The sequence below is a fragment of the Podarcis tiliguerta genome (genome assembly GCF_965153285.1).
Source record: "Podarcis tiliguerta genome assembly, chromosome: 14".
NCBI lineage: Eukaryota > Metazoa > Chordata > Lepidosauria > Squamata > Lacertidae > Podarcis > Podarcis tiliguerta.
Genome location: NC_139547.1, coordinates 47143114 through 47164682, shown reverse-complemented (window position 1 = coordinate 47164682; position 21569 = coordinate 47143114). Strand labels below are relative to the sequence as shown.

The 21569-nt window shown below is 44.9% G+C and overlaps 4 protein-coding genes across 12 annotated transcripts in view; 2 read left to right on the top strand and 2 right to left on the bottom strand.

Moving 5' to 3' along the window:
- SHMT1 (serine hydroxymethyltransferase 1) overlaps nucleotides 1–3383 on the bottom strand; it is a 28329-nt gene extending 24946 nt beyond the window's left edge. Inside the window, exon 1 of the mRNA XM_083413559.1 lies at nucleotides 3185–3383. Coding sequence (XP_083269685.1) covers nucleotides 3185–3368 — 184 coding nt within the window. The 5' untranslated portion in view covers nucleotides 3369–3383. The remainder of the gene's footprint in view (nucleotides 1–3184) is intronic.
- The window catches only part of LOC310664458 (uncharacterized protein), a 541032-nt gene that overhangs the window by 344633 nt on the left and 174830 nt on the right, over nucleotides 1–21569 (bottom strand). The window lies entirely within an intron of this gene.
- On the top strand, nucleotides 5325–9373 carry LOC310664470 (chemerin-like receptor 1). Of its 2 annotated transcripts, XM_083413702.1 has the most exons (3): nucleotides 5325–6237; nucleotides 6597–7077; nucleotides 7584–9373. In XM_083413702.1, the coding sequence occupies exon 3, from the start codon at nucleotides 7595–7597 to the stop codon at nucleotides 8696–8698; it is 1104 nt and encodes a 367-aa protein (XP_083269828.1). In that variant the 5' UTR covers nucleotides 5325–6237; nucleotides 6597–7077; nucleotides 7584–7594; the 3' UTR covers nucleotides 8699–9373. The 2 variants fall into 2 exon arrangements, with proteins under 2 accessions (XP_083269828.1, XP_083269827.1); XM_083413701.1 differs by having other exon boundaries at nucleotides 6597–9373.
- Nucleotides 11073–21569, top strand: part of PRPSAP2 (phosphoribosyl pyrophosphate synthetase associated protein 2) — a 38719-nt gene continuing 28222 nt past the window's right edge. Inside the window, exons 1-3 of one of the 8 annotated variants that reach the window (XM_083413698.1) lie at nucleotides 11073–11581; nucleotides 19680–19797; nucleotides 21380–21531. In XM_083413698.1, the coding sequence (XP_083269824.1) occupies nucleotides 21413–21531 (119 nt within the window). In that variant the 5' untranslated portion in view covers nucleotides 11073–11581; nucleotides 19680–19797; nucleotides 21380–21412. The other 7 variants (XM_083413695.1, XM_083413696.1, XM_083413697.1 and 4 more) reach the window with 7 other exon arrangements.

Sequence of the window (21569 nt, the reverse complement as noted above, 5' to 3'; positions counted from 1 at the left end):
TCTCTCTCTATATGACTCCCGACGCAGGTGGTACTGTGGGTTAAACCACAGAGCCTAGGGCTTACCGATCGGAAGGTCGGCGGTTCGAATCCTCGCGACGGGGTGAGATCCCGTTGCTCGGTCCCTGCTCCTGCCAACCTAGCAGTTCGAAAGCACGTCAGAGTGCAAGTAGATAAATAGGTACTGCTCTGGCGGGAAGGTAAACGGTGTTTCCGTGTGCTGCTCTGGTTCGCCAGAAGCGGCTTAGTCATGACCCAGAAGCTGTACGCCGGCTCCCTCGGCCAATAAAGTGAGATGAGCGCCACAACCGCAGAGTCGGTCACGACTGGACCTAATGGTCAGGGGTCCTTTATATGACTCCCATGAGCATCAGCTTCAGAACTTCACAAAAAGTTACTAGTTCCAACATAACCTGGGGGGCCACTTTACATACCTTTCGTCCCCCAAAAGCACCTCTGTGTAAGAAACAACACACCCACAATAGCCACGCATGACATTCACAGGCGTCTTTTTATTATAATTTGTGCTTTATTCTGCTGAAAGCTATGCACCTGTCCTCTCCCAAGCTGAAACAGGCAGCTTAGCAAGATTCGTTAAAACCAGGGGCTAAGAAAATCTCAGCCAATTACCGTATTTTTTGCTCTATAAGACGCACCAGACCACAAGACGCACCTAGTTTTTGGAGGAGGAAAACAAAAAATATATATATTCTGAATCTCAGAAGCCAGAACAGCAAGAGGGATCGCTGCGCAGTGAAAGCAGCAATCCCTCTTGCTGTTCTGGCTTCTGGGATAGCTGCGCAGCCTGCATTCGCTCCATAAGACGCATACACATTTCCCCTTACTTTTTAGAAGGGAAAAAGTGAGTCTTATGGAGCAAAAAATACGGTAATTGTGTTTCTTTGTTGATTAATTCACTAATTACATTTACCTAAGGGTAAAAACAAACACTCTGAAGGAGGCGCTCCCTGTTTTTAGATGATGTAAACATGCAAGAGAGAAAAAGTGGGGAATGCTTGTTCTAAAAACAATGCCCTGCCACCTACAGTTTGAACTTTGTGTTCATTATAATATTTCTGGTTAAGAGGTGTACACCTTTTTTTTTTTAAGAGTTGAATCAGTTACCTAATCCAGTTTATTTACTTAAGTCTATTTAAATTCTGTTGCACATCCACAGGGCTCTGGGTGACTAACAATACAACTGGAACCAAGTCATAAAATGCAACGGGACAATAAAAATACAATATAGACAACAATTGAAACCATTTCAGATTGCAGCCTGGGTGAAAGGCCTGAGTGATCAGTCGCATTTTAGCCTCTAAAAACCATCAGCGCAGGCACCAAGTAGATTTCAAGGGCTATGAAATTCCAAGGATTAGATGCCACAACAGAAAGGGCCTTCCCTCCTGGCCTGATGTTCAGTTTCTGGTGGTGAGACACCATGGAGATTCTCTCACCCTTAACTCCCAGGTAGGGACATACTATTTAGGTCTCAAGAGGTTCAGGGCTTTGCAAGACATTTGCAAACCCTTGACTTTGGACTGAAACAGTATTGGCAGCTGAAGAATATTTTAATAGCTGGAATAACATTGCTCTGGCTGGTGGCCTCGTGCAAGACAGGTCACTGTGGGCAAGCTATCCATATTCAGGAATTGGTCACAGCAGCTGAACCAGCCAGTGTTGAGGAAAAGAACTCAGTTTAATCATTAAATTTTTCAGCCCTTGTTTAAAAGGGGTAAGCAGCAGCTTGACTGCCCGCCCGCTGTTGGCACTAAAAATGAACTGGTTGGCATATTCCAGAAAGACGAGGTCTGCACCATACTTTTACGGCACACCCAACATGCTTCAAAGCACAAGACTTTCCCCACAAAATCAAGGGACCTGCTGTTACGGGTGATGGGAACTGTAGCTCTGTGAGGGGACAATTACAGTTCCCAGGATTCCTTGGGGGAAGCCATGGGTGCACTTTATATGTATGGGGTGGATCTGCGCTTAGGACTGCAATCCTGTAACACTTAGTCATGAGTAAGTTTCTGGCTTTTGAAGAACATCTACGAATAAAGATGGTTAGCCCTGCACTTTATGGCACATTTTTGATGATCCGCATGTTAATTATTATTGTGTTTATATCCTCTCCCCGTTTTTCTCACAAGTGTGTGATGTTGCCTGTAACAGAGCAAATATAGCAAAGTATAACAACACTCCAAACTGTGCTGGGTTACAGCTTCCAACATCCCTGGATCGCTACCCATGCTGGCTGAACTGATGGAGAGTCCAGCAACTTCTTGAAGGCTGAAGGTTCCCCGTTCCTGGAGGTCAAGATCTAACTGCTAACATGCTCTAAAAAACTTGGCTGCAAGTATTTACAGGGGAAAGCAGAGACATCACCTTGCCAACAAAGGTCCGTATAGTTAAAGCTATGGTTTTCCTAATAGTGATGTATGGAAGTGAGAGCTGGACCATAAAGAAGGCTGATCGCCGAAGAATTGATGCTTTTGAATTATGGTGCTGGAGGAGACTCTTGAGAGTCCGTCCCATGGACTGCAAGAAGATCAAACGTATCCATTCTAAAAGAAATCAACCCTGAGTGCTCACTGGAAGGACAGATCCTGAAGCTGAGGCTCCAAGACTTTGGCCACCTCATGAGAAGAGAAGACTCCCTGGAAAAGACCCTGATGTTGGGAAAGATGGAGGGCACAAGGAGAAGGGGACACAAGAGGACGAGATGGTTGGACAGTGTTCTCGAAGCTACCAGCATGAGTTTGACTAAACTGCGGGAGGCAGTGGAAGACAGGAGTGCCTGGCGTGCTGTGGTCCAGGGGGTCACGAAGAGTCGGACACGACTAAACGACTAAACAACAACATTTGCAGGGGACTAAACGCCCTCAGGCCTCCTTCAGGCCAGTCCTCTGAAACAGTGAAAACTTTATGCATTTCCACCACCCCCACAAGCTAGGGATTACAAACATTTCACCTTACTTGATAGGTCTCCTCTGCCTTTTAAGAGCCGTGCACAGGGCGGCAGATGCAACAGGTGCAGCTTTTTTAGGGAGAGAAAGTGAGGCTTCACCTGTTGGATTTCTGCCTGCCGCGCAGGAGGAGATAAAATATGGGTGGACAGCCAAGCACAGCATTAGCACGGAAAAGGGGGAAAGAGTCTGCAAACCCACATCCTCAATACTTACCGGATTCCTCAGTTCCCCGCCACGTGCTGGAGAATCCCTCGAAAGAAAGGGCAAGTTTCCCCTCGACTCCTAGGCTTAAATCCTCAAGGCCCAGCGCGCTCCGCGGAATGGAACTCTCAGAACTTTCTGCCTCGGTTCGCAGCCAATCAGCGCGATCCGCTTGCCAGTCCTCCGTCTGCGTCATAGCCAATCGGGGGAAAGCAGCCCGGGCCTCCCTACCTTGCCTCGCACGCTATTGGCTGAGAGCGTTCGAGCTCCCTTTAGAACGCACAAGCTCTGCCCCCTCCCCGTTATCAGAGCTGCCAGCTTTGATCGTCAGTGCTTTTTTGCACCTCGGGCAGAGTGCCTCTGAGCATACGCAGAGTATTTTTTCTTTCTTTCAGGAAAACATTTGTTGGGCAGCCGTTCCATCAAGAGAGGGGAAGCTGGCGGCTCACTCCGATCATCTTTGCAAAACAAAAACAAAACAACCCGGTTCCATCTGGTACTCCTGCCTCTGAACCGCGCTGCTTATTATAGGACCTGTTTAGAAATTTGGGCTCGTGTTTTGTTTTTCCGCTTCCCTCTCTGTCCCTTTTCCTCTGTGTGTCTTTTAAAAAGAAATAAAAATTGTAAACCTGTAGGGCAGAGAATGTCCTGTGTCGACTGGTTGTATGTAAGCAGATCCGGGAGCCATTTTGGCAGAAGAGCAGGGTACAAATGCTCTCTCTATATATATTTATTTAAAGACATATTGAGAAGGTGTACCTGAACGTGTGTAGGCTTTTTAAAAAAAGCCTTTTCATTTATTATTTACTAATAGATCGTTTTCCCCAAAGAGGGGCCCTAGTATTAAAATACAAGAAGCAAACAATGGTTGAAACAAAATAACAAGTTTAAATAAAAATAAAACACTAAAAAACTGAACCCAAGAAACAGAATTGAACCCACCAGCAAAAGTAGTGTGTCTTTGGTATTAATATGTTTATTTATTTACTGTACATCTCTCCATTCCTACAAGGTGCCCAAGGTAGCATACATGGTTCTGTTCCTCCCTATATAATCCTCACAACAACCTTATGAAGTAGATTAGGCTGAAAGGGAGGGACTAGCCCAAGGTCACCCAGAGAGCTCTATGGTTGAGTGGGGATTTGAACCCTGGTCTCCCAGGTGCTAGTATGACACTAACCACTATATATACCCTTGGCAATTTAAATCAATACATACTTTTACAAGTCTACTTCATCCGATGCAAGGTTTTAAAAACCACTCTCCATAACATACAGAAGAGTCCTGCAGACTGCTTTCTTCCCTGAAGAATACCACCTCTAGCGAAAAATAAAAAATGTTGAAACACTGGCAATACCTGGTGACAGGTGAAAACAGCAACAAGCAATTCTCAGCCTCATCCTGGGGAGGATAAGCAGGTCAGATTGACTGCCTAGAGGGCTGCTTCACACACATTTCCCACCCAGAAAGCATTTCAGTGTAGGAAACAACACACAACATACATGTAACTGTCATATGTGAAGGTCTTATATAGTGAACAGGGTACACATTCCTTAAATAAATCATAAAATCTATTTATCTGGTGACTTTGGAGGTAACATAGCAGAGAGTATAATCAGACTATACCAATCTTAAAAAGCTGGAAAGATTGAATGGAGCTTTTGGGACGCAATTCATCAACATTATGTTTTCACAAGGTTGCCACTTTTTTTCTCCCCACTTGCCTTGCTCCTGTGCTTTTAGAAATTGGTGGTCACACAAAAAATAAAACTGCAACCCTATGTATATTTTCTCAAGAGTAAATCCTACAGTGGGACTTACACGTGCCTGAAATTGGGACTGTAGGCAGGCAAAAGATAAATATATCTCCACTGTTCAGTATCCCATTTTCTAATGTTGTTGGCATCTGTCTTGAGAGACAATGGAGTGCACTTCTGGAGGTGAAGTTCAAACCACTGTGTTAGCAGCACTGAAGTGACCCCCCTTAGGTGCAACTGTCTTAGGGTTCTCCATCCTGGATTTGCGTAGGGTTTACTCCTGAGACTTTTCTTCTCCTGAATACTAATACTATTTTATTATTTTCATTTTATTATTTATACCCCATCTGGCTGAGTCCCCCCCCCCCCCACATCCCACAAGGCAGTAGCAGGGCCAGATTTAGGTTTGATGAGGCCCTAAGCTACTGAAGGTAAAGGGGCCCTTTCTATATCCAGCTGTCCTTTGTCAACAACAAATTGCCATTGTTTTTTGTGTTGAATATACGCTATATGGTAATTTACATACCTAATAGGTATCTAAAGTCATTTGCACATAACAAATAGGAGCCTACACAACACAAAACACTGTTGTTGTATGTAGGTATTATTTTATTTGCTTTTTATATTTTATTTTGGAAATTACAGTGGTACCTCAGGTTACATACGCTTCAGGTTACATACGCTTCAGGTTACAGACTCTGCTAACCAGAAATAGTACCTCGGGTTAAGAACTTTGCTTTCGGATGCGGCGGCAGCAGGAGGCCCCGTTAGCTAAAGTGGTGCTTCAGGTTAAGAACAGTTTCAGGTTAAGAACAGAGCTCCAGAACGAATTAAGTTCTTAACCCTAGGTACCACTGTACATCCAGTTGTTTTTTCCTTTAAATTTTTTGGGGGCCCCCAAGAGATTGGGGCCCTAAGCTATAGCTTGTTTAGCTTATACGTAAATCCGGCACTGGGCAGTGGAGAATTAGGATCAGAGTTGTCCTTCACCTAGATGGGCTGCCTCCGCAGGTTGACAAGCTCCATCTGCCCCTCACTTCCCTCTAAACCATGCAAAGAAACTGCCTACTTGACGATTGGACCCACTATTGGTCTCGTCTGCTCAATCCACCGCAGCCTGTCTCCTAACTCTCAAAGGGTTTGAGACCCATTGGCTCCCCTCACCTGGTTTAGCCGGCCAGTTGAAGCTGTTTCTGAGCTGCGGCTGCTGTCACATGCTTCCAGGAGCCACAGGTAAGAGCTGAGGGGGTCTACTAATAAACTACAGTTTCCATGATTCTTTGAGGGAAGCCATGACTGTTTAAAGAGGTATAAAGGACCCCTGACCATTAGGTCCAGTCGTGACCAACTCTGGGGTTGCGGCGCTCATCTCGCTTTATTGGCCAAGGGAGCCGGCATACAGCTTCCGGGTCATGTGGCCAGCATGACTAAGCCGCTTCTGGCCAACCAGAGCAGCGCACGGAAATGCCGTTTACCTTCCCGCCAGAGCAGTACCTATTTATCTACTTGCACTTGGACGTGCTTTCGAACTGCTAGGTTGGCAGGAGCAGGGACCGAGCAACAGGAGCTCACCCCGTTGCGGGGATTCGAACTGCTGACCTTCTGATTGGCAGGTCCTAGGCTCTGTGGTTTAACCCACAGCGCCACCCACATCCCTATTTAAAGAGGTTTAATACTGCTTTAAATGTATAGTACAGCTGAAACTGTCATCTAACCTCCCAACAAACAAATCAGAAGGAATGTTCCTTAAATAGTCAATACCGTCTACTCTCCTTGAAAACATACTGCCTGTGACAATGGAGGAAATACACAGTGATTAGTAGTCATTGATTTATCCTTCATGAATTTGTCCAATCCTCTTTTAAAGCCACCCCAGTTGGTGACCAAAATAAAAACATGCCGCATATTACAACTAGTCCAAGGGTTAAATTCCATTAATAACATGTAGGGGAAGAAGAGGCTGGAATAAATTAGATTCTCAAAATTCCCCTAAACAAAGACGTGTGGAAAGAAGAAGGAAAAGATTCAGGCCAAGATTATTCATCGCTGGGAAGAACACTCCGTTAAAGTCTTCTAGAGAAAACGTGTTAGATTGCTCCAGGAATCGGAACCAGCAAAGACATCTGTTGGAAGAGGCAAAAAGAAGGGGTGAGTCTTCCCGATCCCTGTCTTAGCCAGTAGTGTAAAACAAAATAGAATTTTAATGTATTTTTATTAGCAGTTAGAGAGATGAGGGAAATGTATGGTCTGGTGGAACTGGTGTAGTGGCGATAAATTTTATTTAGCTATAACGAGGAAACCTCAAAAGCTTGCCAAAATAACAACACAAATAATATATAAATCTGAACGATCAAGGAGCAGAAATATAACATCAAAGCTTGAAAAGATGAACAGCAACATTTCACCCATATTTAGCAGCAAATACCGAAATTTCAATACATGCCTTCTTAAAAAGATCATTGTTTAAGGCCAACTGAGACAAAGGTTGCCTTAGCTCAATTAAGCTCTTTAATTTGCCACAATAAATTCCAATTTCAGTTGGACTGACATTGCAGACAGTTGCAGTAACTAACATAGCTAACCCTGTATTTTCTTCCCTGATTGGCTTTTCCTAAAGTGTTTATTTTCTCAAATATTTGGATGATTTTTATAAGATTTCAGGAGGATGAATACTTCACTGGGAATGGAGAACAGCTCTTCGTTGACCTTCCGGTCTAATTTGACCTGGTGGCAGGAGAACACCACCTCTTCTCACACCGACCGCTATCTGGGCCTTCAAAAACGCATGCACCTCCTGTCCATAGTGATTTACAGCGTTGCTTGTCTCCTCGGAGTGACCGGGAACGGCCTAGTGATCTGGATTGCAGGCTTCAAGATGAAGAAGACGGTGAACGTAGTCTGGTTTCTCAACCTGGCCATTGCGGATTTCGTCTTCACATTTTTTCTGCCCTTCAGCATCGCCTACACATCCCTGGGCTTCCACTGGCCTTTTGGGAAACTTCTGTGCAAGCTGAACAGCACCATTGCCTTCCTGAACATGTTTGCCAGTGTCTTCCTCTTGATGATCATTAGCATGGATCGGTGTGCTCTGGTCGTTTACCCAGTGTGGTCCAGAAACTACCGAACCACAAAACTGGCATATGGCATCGCTCTGGTGACATGGGCCACAGCTTTCATCATCAGCTCTCCGTACCTCATTTTTCGAGACACCGCAACCAACTCCAGGAACGTCACCAGCTGCTTCAATAACTTTGCTCTGTCCGACAATTACAATACCGAAGAGACCCGAAGGCTTTGGAGGATGAGGCACAAAGCTATGATCATATCCAGGTTCCTGTTTGGTTTCCTCTTTCCCTTCACCGTGATCCTGGTCTGCTACAGCATCGTGGCAGTCAGGATGAAACGGAGACGTCTAACCAAGTCCACCAAACCTTTCAGGATCATCATAGCTGTGACAGTGTCGTTTTTCATCTGCTATTTCCCGTATCACATCTTCTCCTTGCTAGAGATGTCCAAGGGTTCTGCAAATCATGAACTCAAGATGGCTTTGTTCTTGGGAATCCCTTTGGCCTCCAGTTTGGCATTCTTCAACAGTTGCATCAACCCCATCCTTTATGTGTTTGTAGGGCAGAAGAAGTTCCGTCAGTCGGTAATCGTGGCCTTTGAGGGGGCTTTTGGAGAGGACTTTATCCTGTCTCTATCCAGCAAGAGAAAATCTAGATCCATCTCTCAGGCAGAGATTCAGGTGACTTCTGAAGTCAGTAGATGATTGGAAGACATCTGCTGCCAATTAACCATAAAGGGCCATTACTCAATCAGTCCTTGTTTATGTTTCATATGTACATCCATGCACACAAACTCACTGGGGTCTTCTTGATTTCACTGGGTTTCCACAACTTGAAATCACATTTCCCTTTGCCAAAACAGTTACTAGCACAAGTGGTTACTGTGCGTATAACTCTTCCAAATAACATTTTCTAAAGGCATTTCCAGACTGTTGCTAGCTTGCAAGTGGGATTCTAGTGCATACCACAAATTCAGGTTCTGCGATTAAAGCTGATTTGATGTTCTTGCTTAACAAACCTGTTTTTCTCTTCCCACTAATAAATAAATAAATTTCAAACTTCTTGCCATAAGGAAAGCGATGGAGATAAAAGCACTGCAAATTTTGGGTTAGCACTTGCTTGATACAGCATCATATAACTTCCCCCAAAACAAATCAGAATGAATGCTCAGTAAAAATTCAGTATGACCTCCTTGAAAACTTTGTGCAAATGTATCAGGATGAATGCTCACTATTATTTAATATTTTATTTTGTCTTAATAAAGGTATTGCCTTAATGTGGATTTTTTTTCTAAATGGATCAACACAACAGCCTATTATTTTCTTTTTCTTATGGCTTCTTCAAATGGTTGCAACCAGTAGATGGATATCCCAATGGCTTTGCAGAGGGGAGGGCTGTAGATCAGTGGCAGAAAATCTACCTTTCATGCAGAAGGTTCCATGTTCCGTCCCCATCATCTCCAAGCAGGGCCGAAAGAGACTCCCTGACTGAAACCCCTGAAGAGCTGCTGCCAGTCAGTGTAGACAGTACCATGCAAGATGGACCAATGATCTGATAAGGCAGCTTCCTAGGTTTCTATATTCCATTTTCCTGCAAGTCCCATTCACAGACAATAGCGTCATAGTTAATGTATTGTTCACACCACCCAAATCTTTGAGTGGTACGAGATTCCAGGCACTTACTCAGGGTTTGTGTTTTCTTTGGAATGAGGTATAGCAGAGACTGTGGTCTCTTTAGGATATATGGGGTATTTATACATATATACAACCTGACAGAGGGGTTCACAGCATTAACACCCCAAGAGGGTCTCTTGCCACAGCCTTGGATTCTAAAAGAAACCAGGCATAGCTGTGTCTCCCAACTGCCTAACCTGCAGCCTGCCATCACTCAGCTCTCAACTTTGCCCTGTCTTTCTAACTATCAGCAAGTTGAGGAAGGGAGGGGGGCATCCATTTGCCACCTGGCACAGAGCCACTTACTTTGCTACATTAATACCATATACTTAATGACCATTACGTCAACAGGAAGCTAGCCTGGCTATTCCAGGAATTGAACCTGTGTTGGATCCAGAAATTAGAATCAGAGGTAAGGCATACAGCTTACTCGCCCCCTGAAACTCCTAACAGTATATTACTATAACCCTTGAAAGTACCATTTAGTTGCGTCTCTCATTTATTGGTTCGAAGAAGAAATACACCTGTACTTTTATTAAATACGTAACAATCTTTTAACAAACAGCTGAATTTCTCATTGGCTTTCAGGTGATGACAAACCTATTAAGCTGCACCCAAATCTATCACTGTATTTTGGAGCAAACGATCTCTATTTTCTTTAATTGTTACTGTAATCTAGGATTTTTATTAAGGGGATGAGAATGGTTTCAAAGAGGATAGAATATAAGAAAGAGAGGAAGAGTGGTGAATGAAGTGTGTTGGGGGGGGGGGGGAATACAATTAAAATACTTGGGTCTCCTGCTGCTGTGTTAGGGATTTCTGTCCCTAACATTTCCAGGTAAGTCTGGAAAGGTCCCTTGCCCGAAACCTTCGTGAGATGATGTCAGCCAAGGTACGTATAGACAATTTTGAGCTAGCTAGACAGACTAGGATAAGGCAGATTTCTATGTTCCTAAAGACAGCTCCAGAGAAATTCCTTTTCTTGCTTGCCTTGTGCAACTCATCTTTCAAGGTCTTTTAAACTTTAACATATGACTTTGAAAGGGGTGTGGAGTGGGTGGGAAGGCTTTCACAAAGCTCGGGGCAATTTTGTCCTGCAAAGCTGTTTTTGCAGTTCTTGAGAAACCGTGTTCGGTCCTGATGACTGGGAAAGTTGGCAGGAGCCTGAAGATGGGAGTGGTGGTGGGGAGGCGTTCCCGGAGGTTGGCCCTTGAGAGGATAGACTGGTAGTGTATGAAAAGGAGGGCCGCATTCAGCAGCGGCTGGTGCCCCTTGATTGGGTGGAAAGCAGTGAGGCCAACTAAACTTGGAGCAGAGCCAATGACAGGGGAGCCCTTCAATTCTAGATCTGCCCTCATCTTGTGGTGGTTGGTGCCCACCAGGACTGGCAGGAAGAGAAGAAGGGAAAGCTATTGCTCATGAGAGACAGAGTCTAGTTTTGTCCCCATCTTCCTCTGTGTTGAGCAGTGGATGAGACTCTTGATCCGAGGGTCATGGGTTCGAGGCCCAAGTTGGATGATAGATTCCTGCGCTGTAGAGCGTTGGACCACACGATCCTCACAGTCCCTACCAACTCTACAGTTCTGCGAGTTCTGCAAAACCAGCAATGAGACTAAAGGGGTGGAAGTCAACAGGCAGTGCCACCGCCTGCACTGGTTGTAAGCAAGAAGGCAGGCAGGTGGAGCCTGGCTGAGGGAAGTGTGAGGTTGGTGGGGCAGTGCCAACTTCTGCTGTCCCCATCTCCCTTCCTCCCAAGTTCTACAAGGGCAAAACTGAGACGGAGGAGGAAGAGGCTGACAGCCAGGGGCACCTCTTGGGATGGATGAAAGCAGGAGGGGCTGGCTAAGGGCAGACTGAAGCTGGTGGGGCAGGGCCCCATTCACCCTAATGGACCACCTTCCACTGGCTACAGGGGTGCGTCAAACCACACAGCGTCTGTAAAAAGCAAGGATCCGCAGAGGCGAGCATAGAAGGAAAAACATACTCTGCCAGAAGGACAGAAAGAATGAGTGGCGATTTGATGGGCATGGCAGGTCTGATGAATCCTGCAAGCTTCCATGCATTTCTGCGGGGTCTTTTTTGCTCCACAGTAAATGTGTGGCCGTGTTACTCAATTGCTGCAGAGGAGCCAGACGTTTTTGCTCAAGGGAAATCAAATTTCCCCAGCATTCAAACGGTGGTTGCACAATTGTTATTGACACTGCCTGGATTTGTTCAGTAAACTCAGCAAGTATTCTCTTCTCTTCTCTCTCTTCCCACCTGAAAGTATAAATACTGAGTGATCTGAGTATGATTTAAGTTCCTTCTGTAGCGGAATTTTAGGCCATTTTAAATTCAATTCTGTTTTAATTTTAATTCAATGTTTCATCACACTTAAATCTCTGTTTGATTGTAGTCATTGCATTTACCACTTTTACCTATCTAAGAAGTGACCCTACTGTTTAAGCTTTTCCATTGTTACACCCCCCCACACAAATTATTCACACGATATTCTGTGTGTGTTTCAATGTTTTCTTAACTATATTTTACATTTCAGCAGAGCAGTTTGTAAAATTCTGAAGACTGAAAACAAAAGCTGATGACCACATGAATGAATTGTGAATTGAACTGGAATGGAGTTAGTTTCCATTTGGAGGGGGCAAACTGGAACTGGAGCTAATTCATTTTTGGAGGGAGTAAACTGGAACTAGCTCCTTTTTAAAATGAACTTTCCAAGCACTGTATCTTCAACTTCCAGAAAAGTACTTAAAGAAGCATATACAACTATCAGATTAATGAATTAATCAATCTATCCAAGTGCTAGTGGGAACACACACACACACACACACACACACACACACACACACACTGCTGAACTACTTGGAACACAGATGAAACTGAACATCAGGTCTATAGCACCATAATCCATTTCTTAACAACTCTGTCATATTATCTAGTCATATTATCTATTTCAGCTGCGTCCTGACCAATTCCTTTCTATGGGTCTTCTCTACAATTCAGTTTGCAGCTGAATGCTTTTAAACAACCCACTTCTGGGCAGAGTTAACTGGCAGCAATTGCAAAAACAAACAGTGGGATGGAAAATTGATTTTCTTTTTCTCCATAGAGCTGCAAGGTTCAATACAGGACAGAGCTTCTGGGGTTTGTCTTGTATTTGCACAGAATGACTAAGTGCCATGACTTCCTGCCTGGACTAGCAGGTAGGAATCCCCCACCCAAACATCTTCAAGGCTGGTAATTGCTTGGGATCAGTGATGAATGCAGCCTGCTCTGTTGGGGTGGCAAAGGGATCAAGACCAGAGGAGGCATTGTTTCTGGACAGAAACAATGATGGACAGAGCCAGCCTAAGGCATTTTGCTGCCAGAGGAAAAGGACAAGGTGTCTCCCACAGAAGTACCAAAGCAGAGTTGGGTGGCAGTCAAATTTTACTTCCATGCTAGCATAGGTGCCAACGCCCTGGGACCTTGGGCACCCATAAAATTCCCCATGAAGACGCCAGGCACCCACAAATTTTGGTGCCAGGGCCATGCACCCACGGCTCTGGGCACCCACAGTCATGGGGCCAAGCTGCTCTGCATCAAGTATAAAATATACTTAAGAAAACATTGGAACACACACAGAATTTCGTGTGAATAATTTGCGGCGGGGTGTGTGTGTGTAACAATTGAAAAGCTTAAACAGTAGGGTCACTTCTTAGATAGGTAAAAATGGTAAATGCAATGACCACAATCAAACAGAGATTTAAGTGTGATGAAACATTTAATTAAAATTAAAATGGAATAGAAATTAAAATGACCTAAAATTCCAACGCAGAAGGAATTTAAGTCACATTCAGTTCACTCTGTATTTATAGGAACTACTTTCAGGTGGGGAGAGAGAGAAGAGAAGAGAATGCTTGGTGAATTTACTGAACAAATCCAGGCAGTGTCAATAACAATTGTGCGAAGCATCCTAACAAATGGGCCCGAGAGCTGCGTACTAGTTTAGGGCATGCATGACAAGGCTGTGCAACGCTCTTAGATTTCCTACAGAAGGAGCTCAGCAGAAGCAGCACTAAGCATCTTCCGCCTGAGGCAAGCGCCTCACTCCGCCTAACGGTACAGTGGAGGCCAGTCAATTTTGTGGAGAAGCGTAGTGGAGTTTCCTTTCTGACTCACTCCCAGCAAACACACATTCATGATCAGGGAGATGTAGGAAAATGGCTGCAAGCCAGCAATTTCTCCTCCTCCGTCTGTTTTTGCACTAGGCATAAAACCTGGGAAAAGGGAGAGATGCTACACATACGTGTTTGGTGGGGTTGTGAGGAAGCGCATGTTGGGGAGGGGGAGAAGATGCTGAATACATGTGAGGAATGGCAAGGGTTGAGGGCTAAAGACGCACTTATTTGAGAGGTTGCAAGGAAGGGCAAGCACTGAGAAGAGATGCCAAAACGCATGTTTGGTGGGTCGTGTGGAAGGGCAAACATTAAGGGGGACAGTCTTGGTAGTAATAAGTGTTGAAGAGTGATGCATATTTGGTGGTTCCTGAGGAAAGACGGACATTGATGGAAGTGTGTGTGAACAGACGCCAAACACGCGTGTTGTGAGGGTCGTAAGGAAGGGAAGCAGGAGAGACGCTGAACCCGCGCGCATGGCAGATCACATGAGGAAGGGCGGGCGTTGAGGGCTGTGTGTGAAGAGACGCCAAGCACACGTGTTGTGAGGTAGGAGAGATGCTGAACACACGGATGGTGAGGAAGGGTGGGCGTTGAGGCGTTTGTGTGTGTGCGAAGAGACGCCAGCCATACACGACCCGAGGGCTGTGTGAGGAAGGGCCCGCGCTGAGGCGTCGGAACGCGCGTGCTCGGCGCATCGTGAGGAAGGCCAAAACAACCCGCGTGTCGCGGAGAGCCGAGAACCCGCACCGCACTGAGGGAGGCGTGGAGTGGCGGCCATTAAGGGAAGCGGGAGGGAGGGGGGCGTCCAACACGCGCGCGTTCGTGTGAACGGGGGTCTGAGGCTGGCGGCGAGAGCCCCGCGCGGCCGCTCCGCCCACCCTCAGGCCTTTTCATCCCCGCCGCCATTTTGCAGCTGGACGGAGTTGGCCGTGTGGTGCGCCGCGGCGGGAGCAGAAGAGCCTCCGACAGGGACGGGCCTGCTCGAGCGGAGACCCCGCGGCCTCAGTCTGCCCTGAGCTCAGGAGGCAGGTGGGCGGGCGGGCTGGCGAGGGAGGGAGCGGCGGGGTCCGTGGAGGTGGCTGCGCCGGCCAGGTCCTCCTCCATCCATCTATCTATCCTCCTCCCTGCGTGGCTCCTCCTTCGCCTTCTCCCTTCTCCCGAAATTCACTGGCGGTCGCGGGTGGGTGGGGAGCGCCTTTGTGTGGGTGGGGTGGTGGGTGCTCTCCATCTTTTAGGGTGCGGGTGAGGGGAGGAGGAGTCCTCGCGTGCCACGTTGTGCTGGGATTTTTATAGATCTATCTATCATCTATCTATCATAATATATGATTTGCTGTGTCTAAGCAGGTGGCAGCAGCAAAAAACCCCCCAACTACTGCAGTTATTATTTTTTTAATAGCAGGGGCAATTAGAATTAAAATCTATTCATTTGATTATTGATGGGACCCTCCAGGATGTATTTTTTGCCTAGGTAAGTTTTTACCTCTTGTCTTCAGTGCATTGGTGTTTTTTACTTTATTGCTACGGCTAGTGGCTGATGTCGATCAAGATTCTTTTGATCCTGCGTGCGAGGTGCGCGCAATATAATGTGTGTATATACGCACACGCACGCACGTGTCTGGGGCGGGAAGAGCGCGAACACATTTATATCGATACCTCGGTGCTCTGTATTTTGAAGCACTCTTCATTAGCGCTGCTTCCGGGGCGTTTATTATTTGGCAGGAGTTTGTATTCGCTGCCGGTTTGTGGTCGGAGATGCTCGGGCTCCTCGTTCTGTTTTGCGATGGCCATTAGAGCCGCGGATAAATGAAATCGGGTCGCCATCGCCTGTAGGTTTGTATACATATGCACACTTTTATAGAGAGAGCGATATATGTGTGCGAGAGTACACGCTCAGATTTGTGCGTGTGTATCTGCGTGGATAATAGCTTGCATGTATACACTGGTATATGTTATGCTCCGTGTATGTCTATATAATAATGATAATAATTTTTATTATTTGTTTCCCACCCATCTGACCGGGTTGCGCTGTGTATCTGCGTGTGTTTAAAGATATTTAATCTATCAGCTGTTCAGATCCATCACCAGAAACTTAACTTGAGCTTTGCATCAAACCTAACAAATCCTCCTCAGTCCAAAGCAGCAATATTTAGATATTTAATTGCAGCCACTCTCTTTTTGGGAGGGCGGGGGGTGATTGAATGTTATAAACTGCCTTGAAGCATTGCATTTGGAGGCCGGGTTAAAAATAGATTTAGTTCAATGAAAGTGTGTATGTGGGGGTGTCGATGTAGAGGGAGTGGTTTTGTGCCGCTCCATCACACCAGGTGTTTTTATATGTGTGTGTGGAATGACATTTCCCTGCTTCTAAGGCAACCACCCTCTCTTTGATTATTTATGTGATTATTTAATTTCTATACCACTTAGTATATTAAATATATAAGCAGTGTACAGAACACTGAAGCAACAACAACTTAAACAAAATATTACAAAAATGCAGAGTTACATATAAAAACGTTAGTGCAAAGTTACTAATATATACAAATCGATCACTTTCCATCTGATGAAGGTTGTTGTTGTTAAATAAATACCTATTATTTTGCAATTTGCGTTGGGATGCTTGCACGCTCACAGACCCTAAATCTTTATCTGTTTTAAGCAACACTTAATAAGACAAAAACAAACCTTGACGTGAGGAAGGGCAAGGTTTCGTTAGAGGGAGCAGAAAAAGGGGAGTTGGTTGTTTGTCTCCAATCTTCACATCATCATGCGTTTGTGTGGAGGGGGGAATAAGAGTTTTCCATGTGATGAGAGAGAGAGACATTGACATATATACACATTCAGCACATTTCCCCCAGGACTGCGTATAAGGCCTCCTTAACTCCTCTGTTGTTGTTTTTTATTTTAAAAAATCATGATTTGGGATGGGGGGGCTAGCTCCCCACCATCATACAGCAAAAATTATGATGCTGTCAATTTCTCCACCCCTCCCTCTTTCCATGCTGAAAAAACCCCCAGCTCTGTCGCAAATACAAATACTCTTCGAGTTTTCTTATGATATACGCAAGTGTGTGACCTTACTGGATTTTAATGCACATACACAAACTCATGGAAGGTAAGCGTTGGAGGGGTGTGGCGAGAAATGATTTAAACTAATGTTTCTTGAGCTTTTTAAAGTACATAGAGGTTCCCCCAGTTTAGGCCACCGGAGTGAAAAAAGGCTTTGCTGATCATCTAGTGGGGTGAGTGTTTCTTAAGCACACACTCTTCCCATCCTAGGGGTGTGTGTCCTTTCCTCCGTATTCGCTAACCTCCATGCCTCTCTTCCTCCCCAACCTGCAACTAATTGGGTAGATCTTTATTCAGTATTCACCTCTGTCCTTTAGCAAGGCTACAGAAAGCAGGAGTGAACTTCTTGTTGCTCATTTTGAGTGGTGCTGGAATGAATGCACGATGTTGATCCCCTGGGCTGATGTGTTTGGTTCATCTCCATTATACTCATCCTTTCAGCCGCACGGTAACAATGGCGGAGGCCCTAATGCGCAGAAGCTCTAACAGGGAAGCTTTATCCTTTGGGAATTTGTGTGTGTGTGTGTGTGTGTGTGTCTCCCTCCGTGTGTCTCCCCCCTCCCTGCTGCCCATCTCCCTTCAACTGCTGAATGCCTTTGTGGTCCAGAACCTATCAGGACCCTCAAAGCTCTTAATGGATAGGATTTAGTCCAGCAAAGTCGTTTGCTCTGTGCGCTAAGGGTGTGGTATGTAACTGTAGCCAAAGCATCATAACAGTAAGAATTGGCTTTCTGTGGTGCTGCTTGCTCTTATGGGCTTGTGAAGCAGAGTGCAAATTATTCCCACTGGTCTAGATTGTGTGTGGTAATTCAGAACCAAATCCCAAGAGAGAGACTGTGTAAAATGCACCCCATAGCCTTTCTCTGTTTTCCCTGTTATAGTTGTTGGTAAAGCTGTGCAGTGCTTGTTTTGCTTCCCTTAGGTAGAACACAATGGATGCTCTCTGTCTGTTGCTTCTGAACCGTAATGTGGTCTTTATTTGTGATATAATGAGCTAACGGATATTTATGGAGCATACATGCGCTCTGGTTTTGGTCTAGGTTCAGAAAAAGATCGACGCTTTGCTCAAATTTGTTCATAGAGTACTTGCTGAATTAGGGCTGCATTTCTATGTCTTTGTTTCGGACAGTGTTCGAAACTCCCATTATTCTAGGCGCATTTTGCGACAGGGAATTTCATTAGCGCAAGCAGTCTCTGAGCTCTGGGCGCAGTACTGCGCTTATGATTTCAGAATAAAACTGCAGAGTGGAAGGAAAGGAAAATCTTTTTCTGCCTACCCACTTCCAGTTACTCTCTGAAGACTGGAGAAGAGACCCTCTTAAGAATATTAGGAGGGTGGGCAGGGGAAGGGCTAGACTTTGTGAAAAGTGAACATAATGTTTTAGCTGCAGTTCATTCATTTTCAGCTTTGTATTCTTGTTTTTAAAAAATCGCACCTAGACATTCGCTGTTGCGCCCATAGCCTAGATTTAAGGTGCCATTTAACTCCTAGCTTTCATATCTCAGTTTCTAACACTGGTTTTGGAGTTTTCTCGTTCTAAGCAGGCAAAGTTTCATGCCTGGCATAGTAGAATTTCCCCACATGTGGTGCTTTAGAATGTTAATGATGCCTATAATTCAATCCTTACAATGGATAAGAGTTCCTTGGGCGTGTCATTGGTTTGTAGTGAATGAGGTGGTTTGAAGTCCTTCTGCTGTACACTGGGTTTGAGCCCTAACCCACAGGTCACCAAGCATGTTAGGCCTGTGGGCACATTTGGATCTTTTAGTTAGTATGGCCTCTCTGCCCCCTGGATCAGTGCTTCCCACTGCCCCATGCACACACACACACACAGCGCCAAGACCTCACTTTTCCAAGGTATCTGGAAAAAGGTGGCAATGCTAGCTGGGGCTGATGGCAGTTGTAGGCTAATAGATCTGGGTGCACCAGGTTGGTGGCTGCTGTGTTAGTGAATGATCACAAGAGAAAACTTTTGCTTGTTTGGATTGTGGTTTTCCTGTCTTCGCTGTGCTGAATTTTCTGCTTGCCTTCTGTTTTGAAAAGGCAGCCTCTGCTTTTGACGGTGCGTGCTTGATCGTGTTGTTAGTTAATTCAATGTCTTTTAAACAATAATTTGTAACATTTCTTCCTTCGAAAAGAGCTAATCTGAAATGGGCATGGTTTATATTAATGAGAATGTGGTGTGATGGTAAAGGCTCTGCAACAAGTGAGATTTGCCACCCTCCTTTCGGCTGTGAAATTCCACTATGTCTGGACGAATAGAATGTGGTCTGTTTGCAGAGGCTGGGAGAAGATTTTTTAATAACGGTGTTGCCCAGTATTAGTCACAACTATGACTAACAGTATTTTTATAGATGCCACCCTCCAAAAACAGGAGAAAGCACCATTCTTGACTGTAGTCTATATGTACTACGTTGCTCTTTCTCTTTGATTGTGTGACACATTTTTGAAAGATAGCTGATAGTAGATAGAAATAAACTTTTCTTAGCTATATATCTGCATTGGAGCTTGGATGAAGGGACAGGTGTTTATTTTTAATAGGCAAATGGCAATGATTTGGCACTTTTTCTGGTTAATATGTAATCAAATCATTGCATATTGTTTAATACCGATGACTGAAGTCCTATTTCTCGGTTTCATTAGAGTTCCAAACGTATAGTTTTCAAAAGGTGCAGCAAAGGGTGTTTGCTCTTATTTTTGCAGAATAAAGACCATTGGGATAATCTTTACCATCTGCTCTTACTTCCCGTGTCTCTTAATGGTTATATTCTCTCCTCTATTTCCACAGGTAAATTTTTTGAAAGGATGCTAGTGGCATTGTCCTCAGGAGGAGAGTAAAGTGCAAGAGAGCTTCAGCTCTGTGTGCCAACTTCGCACAGCTCTTTTCTCAGCCGCAACCTTTATTTGTAAGTGCTTTCTCTAAGAACATTAATCAGACCTGGGCACTGGCTTATATTAGCAAAACTGTCAGAGGCGGTTGGTATCAAGAGTTAGCCTGAACCAACAGCCTTTTGTTTAAGATGGATAAGGCATCAGGGCTGGAACTGGGAGCAAGCTCTGTTTTTTGTTTAAGGCAGGGGTGAGGTAATCCTTCTTTGCTAAAGGGCCATACTTATTTGTGGGGGGGACCTTCTGGGAGCCACATGGGCAGGGCCGGAAGCAAAAGTGATCTGAGCCATGGATGCAACTCTTACCTTTATAGGGTAGGCGGTGATCTAAACCACTGAGCCTCTTGGGCTTGCCAATCTGAAGGTTAGCAGTTCGAATCCCTGCTACGGAGTGAGCTCCCACTGCTCTGTCCCAGCTCCTGCCAACCTAGCAGTTTGAAAGCACACCAGTGCAAGTAGATAAATAGGTACCACTGTGGCAGTAAGGTAAACAGTGTTTCTGTGCGCTCTGGCTTCCGTCACGGTGTTCCATTGTGCCACAAGCAGTTTCGTCATCCTGGCCACATGACCTGGAAAGCTGTCTGTGGACAAACACTGGCTCCCTCAGCCTGAAAAGCTAGATGAGTGCCACAACCCCATAGTCGCCTTTGACTGGACTTAACTGTCCAGGGCTTATTTACTTTTTTTTTTTTTTAAAAAAACAACTTTATTCCAGTTATGCAATAATTGGAACATTCTATACACACCATCATTCATCCAGGTATGAAAGAGGCAATATTCAATACTCAGTGTTCAAGGGCACATTCCAACCAGGCAAAAAAATGAGGGCCGAGAGCAAAGCTAGGGAGGGGTGTGGTTTGGGAAAGGTGATTTATTATTATTATTTATTTTATTTTATTTATACCCTGCCCATCTGGCCGGGTTTCCCCAGCCACTCTGGGCATCTTACAACTTATATAAAACATAGTAAAATATCAAGCATTAAAAACTTCCCAATACAGGTCTGCCTTCAGATGTCTTCTAAATGAAGAAACCTGGAGAGTCACATTTGCTTCCCCATAGACCTGAGGTTCTCCTCCCACCTCCGACCAAGGCATCTCAGTCACGCATACATGTCTTCACTGCTATAGGTCCCTGTGTTCTCGCGCGAAATTGAATTCTCACTTCTGCACACCGTTTTTATTGTACGTTCATAAATCGCCATGAGATAAATGTGAAAGTTGATTCATAAATAATATATAATAGTTGCAAATAAGTCAGGAAGAAAAGTCCAGCCTGCTATTTTACTTTTAACAGTATCTTGATGTCCAGAAACCAGCAGACAAAACTTTTGTCACAGTGTGGATGTGGGTGTTGCCACCTATTCACGCCAAGTTGCAGTTGTAAGTACAGCTGCAGTTTCGGGTTGATAAGCTGGCAACCCTAGTGGTAGTCTGATCATTGCTGAATGGGGCGAGATGTCTTAAGTTCCTTCAGATTGGTAGTTGAAGGGTTACACAGCATGGGCAGAGCATACAAGGGTGGCAGAGAATATTGAAAATTGGGTCTTCATGCTCCACGTTGCTTATTTAGAGCTAATGTGCTTTTGATCTTCTTGCAGTATTTTAAAAGTGGGAAGACAAAGGAGGATTTGATGTTTTGTGTGGCACCCAATGGTTCAGGATCCATCATGAATATAACGAAGGGTGGGCTGGTGCTATTTTCAGCCAATTCCAACCCATCGTGCATGGAACTATCAAAGAAAATTGCCGAGTAAGTAATTTTTCTTCCTAAGCACTCTGTGCTGCGTC

Bases quoted from the DNA above. Each gene is read 5' to 3' on its own strand.
- LOC310664470 (XM_083413702.1), top strand. From the start codon at position 7,595: ATGAATACTTCACTGGGAATGGAGAACAGCTCTTCGTTGACCTTCCGG.